The sequence below is a fragment of the Crocodylus siamensis genome, chromosome 2 (genome assembly GCF_052110815.1).
Source record: "Crocodylus siamensis isolate JL-2025a chromosome 2, ASM5211081v1, whole genome shotgun sequence".
NCBI lineage: Eukaryota > Metazoa > Chordata > Crocodylia > Crocodylidae > Crocodylus > Crocodylus siamensis.
In genome coordinates, this window is record NC_143396.1 from 146031590 (window position 1) to 146046716 (window position 15127).

Sequence of the window (15127 nt, forward strand, 5' to 3'; positions counted from 1 at the left end):
TACGAATTCCCTTTGCCCAATCTGGTGTACGGATCTAAAACAAAGGATGTGTAAGTTTGCTGAGAAATTCTAGGCTCAGCTCTCATTGTAAATCATCTGTTGTTGAGATCTTTTTGGTATTTGGTGTGCCTTGGGCGCATTTTTGTGGGCAAATGGGTACGAGTAGCTCTCGTGTAGAAAACAATATTGATACCCCTCTAAAAGTCTTATTACATCATTTTAATAAATTTGCAAAGCCGGCCGATTATGGAATAAAAATGAAAAAAGGTGATTTAACTAAGTTTTGTCAACTCGAGTGGCCAACATTTGGGGTCCACTGGACCCCGAAAGGATCCTTTGTGCTAAAAGAAGTGATAGCTATCCATGAAATTGTTATGCAAAATGGGTATTGGAATCAGTTTCCTTATATTGATTGTTGGTTGTGGGTGGTTCAAAATCAGCCACCTTGGATTAAGAATTACTTAGCAAAGTCTCATGTGATGCTTGTTAAGAAAAAGGCTCGGGGGGGGCCGCCTGTACTCCCTGAGTCTAATGAGGGGGGGGATTCTGAATTGGCTAAGTATCGGACCCGTGCTCCGGTTGCCCTGTCGGGTAGCGAAGATGAGTCAGACGCCTCCTCGGCATCCAGCCCTTCTGCACCACTGTCCCCTCCCTTAGAGAGACCACCACCGACGTACCAAGGCATACCTAATGAGTTAGAGCGTGAGCCTCAGCCAAGTGCCTCATCTGAATCAGGAAATAAGGGTTATTATTTGCGCAAGCCTGTAGAGTCACAGCCGGTGTTGAACTGTCCGATGCGAGAGGTTATTGGGGAAGGAGGCACTGCAACTTTTGTCTACACCCCGTTTAGCACTTCAGATTTATTTAACTGGAAGAATCAGAGCCCCTCTTTTCGTGAAGACCCTGAAAAGATGAGGGACCTGTTCCGATCTATTGGGCAGACTCATCGACCCACTTGGGCTGATGTCCAGATGATGCTCCAGACCCTCCTAACCCCGGAGGAGACGAGATTAGTGTTGGGGACAGCGGAACGTATTGCGATGGCTAGAGTTGAGTCAGAAGGTGCTGCTAGTCGTACTCTGCGTGATACCTGCCCTGTAGAGGAGCCAAGATGGGATAATCATACTGCAGAGGGCAGAGAGCTGAGTGCACGGTATCTGGGAATTATAGTGGAAGCAATGGGAAAGGCAGTGCCTCGGATTACCAATCTGTCTAAATTGTATGAGGTGAGACAGGGAAGAGAGAAGGATCCCTCAGCTTTCCTTGGGAGGCTGTATGAGGCGTTTCGCAGGTTTTCGGATCTGGATCCAGAAGCCCCAGATAACCAGCGCATGGTAAATCTTATGTTTATTGGTCAATCTGCTGCTGATATCCGTAAGAAGTTACAGAAAACTGAGGGAGGTGCTGGGAAACCGATTTCAGAGCTGGTGGAAATTGCATATAAGGTGTATGGGAATCGTGAGCAAGTGCAGGAGCGCAAGGAGGATAAAAAGGCTCAGCGACAGATGGCAGCACTAGCAGCTGCTATAACTGGAGGGAACCCTGGAAAGGCTGGGATACAGAAGAGGAAGGGAGAAAGAGTGGGAGCAGATGTTTGTGCTTATTGCAAGGAGAAAGGACACTGGAAGAGGGAATGCCCGAAGTTGAAGGAGAAGAGAGAGGGGGAACCGAGAGGTCACCTCATGCGGGCAGAAGACAAGGGTGAGGATTCAGAATGAAGGGGACAGGGATCTAAGACCACTACCCTTCGGGTTGGAGCCCGAGAAGATCCCATGGTAACTATTAGGGTTGGTGGCAAAAACTTTGAAGCCTTGGTGGATACTGGGGCTACATTTTCAATGATTCCAGAAAAACCCCCCTGTGCAGGAACTAGTGAACAGCATGTACTTGTAGAAGGGATTGAGGGAATGCAGACTCGACTCCCTGTTTGTAAACCACTCCTCACCAAGGTGGGAGACCATTTGCTCGAGCACTCCTTTGTGTATTCTCCAAGTTGCCCGGTTGCACTCCTTGGGCGGGACTTACTCACAAAATTGCAAGCTGAAATCTTTTTCAGAGACGATCAGATGGTGGTCCAGCTACCTGTCAAGCAGAGCTCGAACTATCAGATGGCTCTCCTGGAGGACCGACGCCCTGCAGTAAGTCCAGAAGATCACAGGACCGGAGTAGACCCCTCGGTATGGGCTGATGGAACCCCTGCGCGAGCTAAGTTCGTCTCCCCGGTAAGGATCGTACTCAAGGATGGGGAGGGGCCCGTTCGGGTAAAGCAGTACCCACTCAGCCGAGCGGCCAGAGCTGGACTCAAGCCGTTAATAGAGAAATACAAGAAGCGCGGATGGCTAGTGGAAGGGTCCTCACCCTATAACACCCCCATTCTTGGAGTGCCAAAGGCAGATGGGGTCTCATACAGACTGGTCCAAGACTTACGGGCAGTAAATAAGAAGGTCCTTTCAGACCATCCTGTAGTCCCGAACCCTCACACGATTTTGACACAAGTACCGGGGGAAGCTGAAATATTTTCAGTGCTAGATTTGAAAGATGCTTTCTTCTCTATTCCTCTTCACCGAGAGAGTCAAAAATTGTTTGCTTTTGAATGGGAGGATCCAGATACTTTCCATAAAGCCCAACTCATGTGGACAGTTCTTCCACAAGGATTTATAGCAGCCCCCCATATTTTCGGACTTGCCCTTCAGAAGGACTTGGAGGAGTGGAAGGGATCACACCCCGCAGTGACTCTCCTCCAGTATGTGGATGACCTGCTAGTTGCAAGCCCAAACTTGCAGCTCTGCGAGGAAGCCACCAGGTCACTCCTAAACACTCTGGGGAAAAAAGGATATAAAGTCTCTAGAGAGAAAGCCCAAATATGTCAGCCTGAAGTCACATTTTTGGGATATAAGCTCTCAAAAGGAGTCAGAGCCCTGAGTGCAGATCGCATACAGGCGATTCAAGGTCTAACCCCACCTAAGTCACCCAAGGAGCTGCGGGCATTCCTAGGGCTAACTGGGTTCTGTCGACTATGGATACCAGATTACGGTGGGAAGGCTAGACCACTGTACGAATCCCTGACTAAGGAGAGTCTCACTAAATGGAAATGGAATAAAGAAATGCAGCATGCTTTTGATCTGCTGAAGGCAGCATTAACCCAGCCCCCTGCCTTAGCCATCCCAAACAGTAAAAAGCCATATCGACTGTATGTTCATGAGAATCGAGGGGTTGCATCAGGGGTGCTGACACAGCCATCGGGCCCGACCTGGAGACCCGTGGGATATTATTCAAAGGTTCTAGATCCAGTTGCACTCGGGTGGCCAGCCTGTCTTCGGGCTGTGGCAGCCACAGCAGTGGTTGTTGAAGAGGCCCAGAAGATAGTCATGGGTGCGGATATGGAAATACTCACTCCTCATGGAGTTCCCCAGATCCTAGGGACTGAGGGAGGGAAATCTCTTAACCCCTCCAGACAATCACGGTATGAGATATTTTTGCTCTCTAATCCAGGACTTACTTTCAGACATACTACAGCCTTAAACCCTGCAACCTTGCTGCCGGAGCCAGGGCAACCGACGCATGACTGCCTTGAGGTCCTGAATCAGACCACGCAGGTGCGACCTGATCTTGCTGAGGACCCAATTGAAGACCCAGATGTTGAATACTTTGTGGACGGCTCCAGCTCTGTCATCGATGGGAAAAGACGAACAGGATGTGCAGTGGTAACCTTGGATAAGGTAGTATGGAGGGAGTCATTGCCGAGCTCATGGTCGGCACAGGCCGCAGAACTCACTGCGCTCACCCGAGCATTACAGCTGGGGACAGACCAATGAGTTAATATATACACTGACTCTCGCTATGCTTTTTCTACAGTCCATGCGCACGGACTATTGTGGAAAGAAAGGGGTTTCATTACTGCCTCTGGGAATAAGATTGCTAATGGCCCCCAGATTATCAAACTACTAGAGGCACTCCACCAGCCTAAAGAGGTAGCAGTCATTCATGTGCGGGCCCATGGGAAGGCTGCTGAGAAAAAGCATAAGCTTGGAAATGCAAAGGCTGATGCAGCAGCAAAGGAAGCTGCATTTATTGGGGGAGAAGCGGAAGAGGTATCCAAGCAGGCCATGTCCCATGCCATATGGCCATACGTTCAGGATTTAGTCCCACAGTATTCCCCTGAAGAAGATAAATTTGCACAGAAAGCTTGTGCAGAAAAGAACTCCCAGGGGTGGTGGATAGTACCAGGAGGGAAAGTCATGATACCCAGGCCATTACTTCGGGAGGTGCTGCAACAGCTCCATGCAAGAACCCATATGGGAGGTTTGGCCATGGGTGATCTAGTGATCCGCCAAGCCCCAGGGCTATATGTAGAAGCTCAGCACATTGCTACCAAGTGCATCACATGCCAGAAAGTAAACCCTCGAAGGAAACCCCCTGTGCCAATGGGAGGTAGACCCTGGGCAGCGTACCCTGGACAGGCATGGCAGATTGATTTTGCCGAGCTCCCACGGTCCGGACATCACGGGTTTTTACTTGTCATGGTAGACCAGCTCTCTGGTTGGGTCGAGGCTTGGCCCACCAGGACTGCCACTGCAGCTACAGTAGTGAAGTATTTATTACAGGAGATCATTCCCCGGTATTCCCTGCCTGAGTCCATCGAGTCGGATCAAGGACAACACTTTGTGGGAAAAGTGGTTCAAGAAGTCGCACAAGCTCTCAAGGTTACTTGGAAACTACACACACCATGGAGACCACAGAGTTCAGGACAAGTGGAACGCATGAATAGAACTTTAAAGACTTTGCTCACCAAAATCTGTATTGAAACACGCCTTAAGTGGCCTCAAGCATTGCCGCTAGCTCTTACTTGCATTCGAAACACTCCCCGACGGGGCCTCAAATTGACCCCATATGAAATTATGTTTGGCAAGCCACCTCGAGTCTTACCTCCTGGGATGCGAGAGAATGTAACTTTTGAATTAGGTAATAGTGAGCTTCATACGTATGTTATTGCCTTGCAGTCTGTCTTGTTTTCTCTTCACAGGTATGCAGCCTCCTTTCAGCGCCTGCCTTTAGACGTACCGGTACATGACTTCTCCCCGGGAAACTGGGTCTTGGTGCAGCGGTGGAAAAAGGAGCCTTTGACTGAGAGGTGGAGTGGCCCTTTCCAGGTACTTCTAACAACCCACACCGCTGTAAAGATTACTGGCCATGACCGTTGGATACACCATACCCGTGTGAAACGACATCCACAAGCGTCAGAGGACAACAACTCCCAAGACGAACTCACTCCGGAAGCTGAGTCGTCTTCGGAACAAGAAGCCAGCAAGTGGAGCTGTGAACCTACTGGTGATCTCCAAGTGCGCCTGAGACGGCTTAATCAAAGCTCAAAAAATTAGACAAGAAAGTAAAAGGGAAAATATGGTGGGAATCTTAATGTGCCTTGTTGTTATCTGCATAATGAAAGGAGCAGAATTGAGCAGCCTTAACCGCTGGCTCACACCCTCGCTTTCCCAAATTGCTCCCCCAGGGACAAATTTGTATGTTGATATGATGGAAAGAATTGCAGGTACTTTTAATCTTACCAACTGCTGGGCCTGTGGGGGGCTCCAAGAGGCCAGAGAACAGTGGCCTTGGAGGGCTTTTCCTTTGGCCCCAAAATGGTTGGTCAGTGACAAGGCGGATGTTAAGAGTACTGGTCAAGAATGGGATGAAAACCACAGCTGGGATCTTTCCCAAGTGGCATTAGGAGAGTACTGTATTAGCAGTAATGGTACAGGGAGAAGTTTGGGACATAGTCAGTGTACATGGACATCGAAATGGGCCCAAATATGCACCAAGTATGCTGATCAATGGAATTCTGCTGTTAGCATCCCAATCTCCCCGCAGATGCAACAGACCAAAAAGACAAGAATAGTGCCTTTCGATTCTAACCCTACCAGATGTCAGGCATATGAAAAGACCCGAGGTGAACGATTTACCTATGTCTATAGTTGGAAATGGGTACACCCGAATGGCACGGTGGCAAAGTTTAATACATATTGGAGTGCCTTAAATGACACAAATGAAATAACCAAGTGCGAGTATAGGGATAAAGATGACGTATGGAAATGTCAGTTTAAACGGAGTAACTATTACACTGACCCTTTAGGGCAGATGGGCAACAAATACTATCCCCTTCTTTTCCACAGCCGTGACCCCCTAGCCTTGGGAGGGGAAAACAGGGCCCTGAAAGGACATTATTGGATTTGTGGAAGGAAAGCCTATACAGTACTACCACGAGGGTGGACAGAAACCTGCTATGTTGGAGTAATTGTACCATCTTTCTTTTTGTTACCATCTGAGGTCGGAAATAAGCTGGGAGTCTCTTTGTATGATAATTGGAAAAGAGCCAAGAGAAGTATTGATGTAAGTTTGACACAGGGTGGCTCCCAAAAGTGGAAGGAGGATGAGTGGCCTCCTCAGAGGATTATTGAGTATTATGGACCAGCTACATGGGCTAATGATGGAAGTTGGGGTTACTGGACACCAATTTATATGCTAAATAGAATCATCCGGTTGCAGGCCGTCTTGGAAGTAATTACTAACCAGACTGCCACTGCTCTCGAGTTGCTGGCTCGACAAAGTTCCCAGATGAGGGAAGCCATATACCAAAATCGAATGGCTCTAGACTATTTACTCGCAGAGGATGGCGGAGTCTGTGGAAAGTTCAACCTTTCTAATTGTTGCCTCCAAATAGACGACAACGGAAAAGCAGTCTTAGAGATTGCCAAAGAGATTAGGAAAATAGCCCATGTACCAATACAAACGTGGGAACCCACGTGGAGTAAAGACTGGTGGTTTCAATTATTTGGAGGACCCTGGTGGAAAAAAGTAGGATTTGTGCTTTTGTGTGCTCTGACTGGTTTGATTTTTATCCCTTGCCTTATTCCTTGTCTCACTAGATTAATAACCACTACAGTAGAAGGAATGCAGGTCGCAGCAGTTCCTTTGAAAGCACAGACTGTAGCAAAAGTCATGGTCCTCAGAAAAATTCCTCGTAATTATCTTGATATGCCCAAATGAAGTAAAGATCAGAAAGCATCTCGAGGGGGGAGATTGTTAGAAATATTATTAAAAATGCATTATCAATAGCAGATTTAGAAAAAAAACACAGCTGCTAGCCCTCCTTGTCTCCTAATGGGAGAGGGAAGGGGGGGTTGGAAACTGAAGGGAAAACTACCAAAGGCCCTTTGTATTAAGTATCACTCCCTCTTTGTTTTGCAAAGTTACTATCTCTTTGTTACAGTAAAGCATATACTCCTCAGCTTTTCTCATGCAGATAAAAGTAGATTACAGTTCTAACCTTGAGGCAAGAAAAATTTCAGGCTCTTATAACCTCAGAAATGGTCTGCCCATGCGCAATAACCTAATACATATTAAGCCTATCCGCCCCGCATACTTAAGTAGTTAATTATAATGCACATGGGACGTATGAAGCGACATGTTTACAAATATGTTTGTATGAACCGGAAATGAGTTGTAAAAGTTCCTCCTTCTGCACACGTGGTCAGGAGAGAGGGGATAAAGCCAGCTGGGCAGTTTCCCTCGGGGGCAGCAGAGTGTTTGATCTTTTGTCTCTCTCTCTGACCCTATTTGCAAATATATACCTTTTGTGTTGCTAATAGAGTGTGTCTGTAGCTAAAGTTTTTTTCCTCCTCCCGAGAAACGAACCACGATTTTTACATCAGAGCTGTCTACATTTTGAATTTAGGACACGGAGTTGTCCAAGCTATTGGATTTTAAGAGTTGTCTGCACTGAAGTGGAACTTTGATTTTGGAACACAGAGTTGTCTTCATTCGTAATTCACGTTCCATTTAAGGGTTAACTGTGCTTTAACGATTCCCTAAGCATTATCTGGTGGACAGTGGTGCTAACACGCTGGCTGTATGAGAGTCCCAAACTCCAGCAAGAGTGTTTAAGAGCACTGGTACAGGGTTATTGTTTGTAGCTATGTCCGTCTAAGGACATAGGCAGGCAACTGGTAGAGGGTTTGATCCAGGGTGCAAGAACTTGAATCTGCTTCCAAGAACTCACAGACACTGATGCCGTGACTCGGGTCTTTTTCTGCCAACAGAATATGCAACAGGCAATCCAAGGCCACCACTGCATATGCAAGAACTTGAGGAAGATATTGTGGCGCTTGAGGCTACCTTGAGGCGTGCTGATAATGACCACAGCCTGTATGAGAACCTCAAGCTCCAGGAAATGTGCTTGAGAGAACTGACAGAGGGTTTGACTCAGGGTGCAAGAACTTGAACCTGCTTCCAAGAACTTACAGAGCCTGATGCCGTGACTCGGGTCTTTTTCAACCTAAAGAAAAAGTGCACAGAATAAGAAATCATGGGTACAATCCAGTGGGGCCAGGTGCTCACAGATCAAGATCTGAGAGCGTGCTGTTAACTTCTACAAGGAGCTGTTTAGAGTTGAGAATACCTGCCCAGAGGCCATACAACAGTTGCATGAGGGCCTCCCCAAACTCGCCATGCTGAGGCTGAGGAGCTCAGAGCTGTCCCTGGGCAAAACTGACTGCTGCTATTTGAAGACCTTGACATGGGGAAGGTGCCAGGCCTTGACTGATTACCCGTCAAATTCTCCAAGACGTTTTGGACTCCTGAGCCCAGACCCCCTGCCCATCTTCCAGGAGAGCTTCAAACATAGGATCCTTCCAGCCAGCTGCTGGTGAGCACCCATCACACTGCTGCCCAAGAAAGGGAATCTTGGTAACATTAAGAACTGGCAACTGCTATCGCTCCCGTGTACAGGACCCAATGCCCTGACCAACCATCTCAAAATGGCCATGGCCTCTGACATAGGCCCCAAACTGACCTACCCCATACCTGCCAGGACAACCAGTTTCTGCTACGTGACCTGCCGCCGGCTGTGAAGCTTTTTGGCTTGAACAACAATGTTGCCTTCCTGAATCAAGAACAGGCCTTTGATAAGGTCAGCCACAACTTGTATTTCATACTCTGGGCCTGCTTTCACATCAACCATCTGGCTCCTGTACTGGAACATCTCTCTGCTCCTGAAAGCGAAGCGAGAGCTTATGTGCCCCATTCCCAGCATGCAGGGATGTCCGACAGAGCTGCTCTCTCTCTCTGCAATGCTCTATGCCCAAACTACTGAGCTACATGGGCTACAGCAGTGGGCCTGATGGGCCTGTGTTGGCCACAGCCCCAGCTGCTGGCCCCCAGTTAAGTTGAGAGCATATGCTGGTGATGTGATTTTTTTTTGTGAGCAGTGAGGGTAACATCTGTAAGAGAAAGCTTGTTATGAGGGTGCCCCGCGGGGACGAGTAATAAACAGGACTCAACCTGCAGCTCCCGACGAGAGGCACACGAGGAGGAAGGAGGAGCCCGCGCAGCTCATTAGCTGCGCGTTTATCGGATTACACCCAGCTGGTGACATCATGGAGGAACGCTGGCCGGCGGAGCTTAAAATGGCAGCTGCAGCTGCAAAAGGGCCGGATGGCTCCAGCAAGGAGCACCGCCCAGCCCCATCGACTAGGGAAGCGGCTGTCGCTAGCATGGTGGCAGGAGAGCCGGCAGGGGCTCTAACGGAGCCAAGACGGACCTCGCAGCTGGGAACGGCCCTGGGCATCGCGGGCATTGAAGGCACAGCTCCAGAGGACACGCCGGACGGAACAAGTGGCCGGGCCTAAACTTGTACGACGGGCCTGAAGTGTCAGACCCCTGCGGTTGCTAAGCACCAAGGCACCATGCTCAGACTACTGCAAAGGCCTGAGGTGTCAGGCCCAAACTGTTGCTGGTCCTTGAAGTACCAGATCCAGACTCTCTTGAGACTTGAGAGTGCCAGGCCCTGACTGCTGCTAAGCCATTAGGCACCAGGCCCCAACTGCAGCCCTGGTCACTCCCTACTTCTACTGTACATGAGCGGAGAACCAAAGTGCCATGGCGTGCTCCTCTAAGGAAGATTTGCCCCTGTTTTTCTCTGGCTTTGCATGACCAAGGCAGGATGAGCTGGGGGCATTCAGAATATTCCCTGCGTCTTGGGAATGAATGTGTTGGACTGAGTGAGCGAGAAGGGAGGACTCGGGGCATGATCTGAAAGGAATCTTCTTTGACAGAGCAGCACTAGGAAATCACAGGGCTTGGACAACAGGCCTATCGAGTTTATGGCCTGTAGGGTCTGTGCGATCATCCAGTCTGACCTCCGATGTGAACTACGCTGCCAACTGTTGTTCTTATCACGGGTTCAGTTACTTGTGCTTGCCTGAGACACAGCTTCCAGAAAAACACTGGTCTTTGTAAGAAGATAGTAAGCGGTGAAGAATTCATCACTGCTGCTTCCAGTGGTCAATCACCCTCAATATTTAAAACCTGCACCTGGTTGCTAAATGCATTGGGTTGAACTTTGGCTTGCGCCCTCAGGCCCCTTCTGACCTCCTAATCTACAGAGCTGCACAAGTCAGGGTCACCTAGGCAAAGGCTCTGCTATATTAATGCATCTCCTGATTGGTGCCCAGAATCATGAGTGTGTGAATGGGGTGATCCAGCGCATTCAGGGGGAAATGACTGCAAGCTTTGGCTGGGCTGGCGAGGGTCAGGACATCAGTCCTGCAAGCTTTGTTCCACTGTGACATCATCAGGGCCTTGGCGAGGGCCTTAAGCCATTGGGCAGTGGGACGGTGACATCACAAAGCTTTGACATTATAAATGTTGGCTCCTCTTCACCTCCCCCTACCTGTTTTACTTCTGCTTTCCTCTGCCCTCAGAAGAGCAGTGATAGTGTGCCGGAAGTTTTCAGCTGGTGTGAAAATGAGTATGGATGAGCCTATGGAGTGCGAGGAACAAAGTTTTGAGTATATGGAGTGGGAGGAGCAAGGAGATGAGCGCATGGAGTGGGAGGAGCAAGGAGATGAGTGTATGGAGTGCGAGGAGCAAGGAGATGAGCGTATGCAGTGCTAGGAGCAAGGAGATGAGAGTATGAAGTGCGAGGAGCAAGGAGAGGAGTGCATGGAGTACAAGGAGCAATGAGTTGAGTGTATGGAGTGTGAGAAGCAAAGAGATGAGCCTATGGATTGCAAAGAGACGAGCCTCTGGAGTACGAGGAGCATGGGTATGAGGCAGCAGTGGGAAGGAACAGGGACAAGGCAATAGAGAAATATCAGCAGGGTTCTGAAGTGATGGAGAGGTAGCAGCACGAGGATGCGGTGATGAAGACAGATTAGAACAGGGAAGCCCAACCTGAGGCGTGGCTGCCACAAGTGGCAGAGGGAGCCTTTGTGTGGGGCATACAGCAAACTGGGGAGGGGATGGCCAGCTCAGCAGCAGGTAGAGCAGAGCAGGCAGAGAGGAGAGGTTGGGAGGAGAAAGCAGAGCAGCAGTTCAAGCAAGGGAAGGGGATCAGAGTGGCACTCAGGGTGGGTGTGGGGTACATCTGCCTAACCTGTTGCCCCCATCCCTGCCCCCCCAGATTACAACAACCCCGGCTCTCTGGTTGAAAATGGACATTTTCTTTACAAGAGGTTTGAAAAGGGAGGCCTCATTTTGTTTTCTCCTCCCCTTCATGGGGGACTGTGGGAGCTTTGCTACTAAGGGCTAGGTCTAGTCTGTGGGGCACCCATCCCTTTTCAAAGGGCCTTGACACAGGTCCCCAGCCTGTCCTTCTGTGTGTTGCCTTTCAAGGCCTTTATCATTTTTTCCTTTGCCTCTGGACCCTCTTTAAATTCTCCACGTCCTTTTGAAACTGTGGCACCCAAAACTGCATGCTACAGTCTAGATGAGGCCTAACCAGTGCCAGAGTGAAGAGGCACTTGTTATGTTTTTGATTCTTCTGCCCAAGGGGCAGCACCTTGCATTTCTCAGCATTTACCTTCATTGTGTTGGCTCTAACCTAGCTTTTCAGGCTACCAGGGCTCTTCTGCATCGTGCCCCCGTCTTCCATTGTGTTTTCAATCCCTCCCAGCTTCGTATCTTCTTTACATTTTCTCAGGAAGTGTGAAGAGGAAGGAAGAAGGATGATCTTGTTGCTGCCCAAGAGTGAGCATGAGCCAGCAGGAGAAGAGAGATCTCGCGGAGACTGGTGCTGCCTTAGTGCTCTGTGGCCACAGAGAGTGGCGGAGATGGGAAAAAACCCGGATGAGGGAAAAAAAAAAGGACTGATGTGGCACAGACTGGAGAGGAAAAAGACGAATGTGACAGTCAGAGCGAGAGAGTGCTGACAAGTGGAGTGGTGCATGATTTAGTAGAATTACAAGGGGCAGAGATCAAATCCGGTTGAGGACTCTTTGAGGGAAGACAGTGAAAAAGACCGGAAAAATTTGGGTGGACAGCAAGAACCCCACAGAAAATAAGTAAAGCTTTTCTTTTAATTGGTTTTTATTAAGAAGACAACAGGAATGAAAGTCAAGTGAAATTTTATTAATCTTTACAGATTAAAAAAAGATTTGTGTTCCAGAGGCAGATAGCTGGAACTAGTCTTGTTTTGTTGCTGACCTTAATTTTGATATATACGAGACTGGAAGAGAAGATTTCAGACTACAAGAAAAAGAAAAACATAATAATTTGTGTTATGTAATCAAAATAATAAAAGACAATTCACAGAAAATACTGTATTGCTGTGAGTTTTTAGAATGAGACTGGTGGAATTTATGTATATTTAGAAGAGGATTTCTATAGTTCAGTGATGGTCCCTGCACAATAAAAATGAGGTGTGTTGGGGGCATGCCATGGGAGCTGACAAGGTACAGCTAAATAGCAGGTTTCAGGTCCCACTTCTCTTGATCTAGCAACAAGTATCCTAGAAGAACAATGAGATGACTGAGGAATAAGGGCCAGTGAGATATGGCTAAAAAATGGTAATGGGGTTCTGCTATCCTGTGGGTGTACCTGAACCTTGCTGCCAGATCAGAGGCTATGCACTTGACTCACATTATAGAAGCGCTACTTGGTGGAGTACTCTGGCTCTTGTCTCTGTTCTCAGACCCATCTCACAAAGAGCTGGTTAATGCCCCAACTTTTCTTGCCCTATTTACTTCCTTTTGACAGCTACCCATCTTCCCACAGGAGGCCACCAGCTGTCTTAAGGTACTGACCCTGCTGCCCCACAGCAGTAAGTGTCACAATACCTTGCCTATGGTTTTGTTGCTTCACTAAGCAGCGTATCAAAAGATAGGAAAGTCTGCTCAGATTAGAGTTATCTGGATTGTGTTTTTGCCTAGAGTAGTGGGCACTTCAGTGGGTCACATTCCCAATCCTGACTTGTTCTCAGCCAGTGTAAAGCTAGCAAGGGGGAGTGTCAGATGGCATTTTTGAGCCGATTGCCTTATTGTCAGCTGTTACCGGCCACTGCCAGTTGGAATAAATTAGAGCATCTGCCAAACTACTATTTCATGGTACTTCTTGCCTGAATAGTTGTGCCAGGCCTGCTGATCTAGGAGGAAATTGTATTGGTGTGACATGCATACCCCACCTTGGTTTTTTTCTAAAATAAAATATGTGCTGTGTTGGATGTGCATGAATGACTGCCCTCAAAACATGGCTGCAGTGATCCTAAAAAGTCGAAAGCTCACACGGATTAAAAAAATTCTTTGCACAGACAAGTTTGCTGTTGCACAGTGTTTTGATTTATTACACTGCATTTTTATAGCACAGTGACAAAAGCATTTCATGACTAAATCTGTTCAACCTAGCAACACACCTAAGGACGAACACCGCCATCTTTAAAGAGCAGCCCATATTACTGTTTATTATAACAACCTGGTTAAGTAATTAAACTGTATCTCAGTCAGTACATGGAGTCATTCAGGGAAAAAACAAACACCCACTGTAATATGCTTTCACACCATTACAGTGCACCTCTGGATTTTGAGGGACAAGGGCAAAAGTACTTAATTATCTTTCCTGACAGAAATTAAGCACTCATACACAAAGTCCTCTCTAGAAGATCATTGTGAAGTGCCAGGAGGAGGGTGATAACGGTCATCATTACTGAGAGAGCAAGGGAGGAAGAGACCATTCCAATTACATGGAACATAATATTAGTGTACAGCTAAGATAAGCTACACAACTACCACAAAGGCCCTGTGATTGATAAGCCCACTGGGCAGTGGCCTCAGGCTGTCTGCCTGCCTGCCTTAGTTGTGTCGAAAAAGTTTAATGCCCATCCAGGTCCACAGGTGGAAGAAAACGTACACGGGGATCGTAACAGGAAGCAGCAGACTGTAGAAACATAAGCTGTTTGTGCTGGTGCAGCCCTGTGGGAAGTTTTCATCCATGGTGGCTGAATAAAACAAGCCAACCAAGGACAGCAGTGGGACGACCACTGTCAGCGTAGGCAGTGAAAGGAACATGACTACTGCTCACACGAGCCTCCCAGTCTCCAGCTTTGCTCTCTGGGACAGCACTATCTAGCTCTGCGTTGACTCCTCTCCTGTGGGGTGAGGGGGCTCAGCCTCAATCTTCCTCGCTGCTTGCGGTATCATGTTAGGGATGCCATCCACCACCGGGTAGGCGATGCCCAGCTCCTCATTGATCAGCTCGTTGCTGGATTCTTCGTACCTGCATGAAAAACGAATAGGTCAGAGCTGCGGACGCAAGGAGGGGAGCCCCTCCACGTGTGTATGTGTGTGCGCGCGCACGTGTGCTCATCTGCACCTATGCGCATGTGCGCACAGGTTCACACAAGTGCGTACCGCAGCGGGCGCTTGGACAGCGGGCAGACGAGCAGCCCCAGAAGCGCGGGGTCCAGCCCAGCGGGCTGCGCAGAGCCCCGGCCGCTGTCCGGCCCGCGCGTCCTTCCCGCCGCCACCTGCAACCCCCTGCGCAGCGCAGTGGCCCGGCCCAGCATCGTCCTGCGCGCGGCAACTTCCGCCCGCGCGCCCGCGCCGCTTCCTGTGCGCCGGGAACCCGCTCCGCCCGCGCGCCGCCCCGCGCTTGGGTTCCGGGGGCCCTATGTGCACTCCCCGCCGCCCGTTCCCTTCATCTGGTGCGTGGGCGAGCCTGTGTTCTCTCTGTCTGTCCTTGAGGTGTTTTCGGCTGCAGGCTGACAGGGCCCGGCTCTGCAGTTCTGTTCCACAGCAGCTTTGAAACGAGACCTACAGGTGTTTACGGAGGAAGGTCCTGCCCTGAGTCTGCACGGTGC

At 49.0% G+C, this 15127-nt stretch overlaps 2 protein-coding genes across 2 annotated transcripts; both read right to left on the reverse strand.

Moving 5' to 3' along the window:
- Positions 1-13587: 13587 nt before the first annotated feature.
- On the reverse strand, positions 13588-14336 carry LOC149870894 (phosphatidylinositol N-acetylglucosaminyltransferase subunit Y). Its single transcript, XM_090034776.1, has one exon. The coding sequence runs from the start codon at positions 14334-14336 to the stop codon at positions 14121-14123; it is 216 nt and encodes a 71-aa protein (XP_089890902.1). The 3' UTR covers positions 13588-14120.
- A 57-nt stretch (positions 14337-14393) lies between these two features.
- On the reverse strand, positions 14394-14881 carry PYURF (PIGY upstream open reading frame). The gene is made up of 2 exons (XM_090034775.1): positions 14679-14881; positions 14394-14544 (listed from the first exon to the last, which is right to left on the reverse strand). Exons 1-2 carry the CDS (start codon positions 14831-14833, stop codon positions 14394-14396), a joined length of 306 nt encoding a protein of 101 aa, XP_089890901.1. The 5' UTR covers positions 14834-14881.
- Positions 14882-15127: the final 246 nt, after the last annotated feature.

Coding starts and splice junctions, on each gene's coding strand:
- LOC149870894 (XM_090034776.1), bottom strand. CDS start 14,336: ATGTTCCTTTCACTGCCTACGCTGACAGTGGTCGTCCCACTGCTGTCC.
- PYURF (XM_090034775.1), bottom strand. CDS start 14,833: ATGCTGGGCCGGGCCACTGCGCTGCGCAGGGGGTTGCAGGTGGCGGCG. Junction 14,545..14,678: donor CTGTCCAAGCGCCCGCTGCG/GTACGCACTTGT, acceptor TTTTTCATGCAG/GTACGAAGAATCCAGCAACG.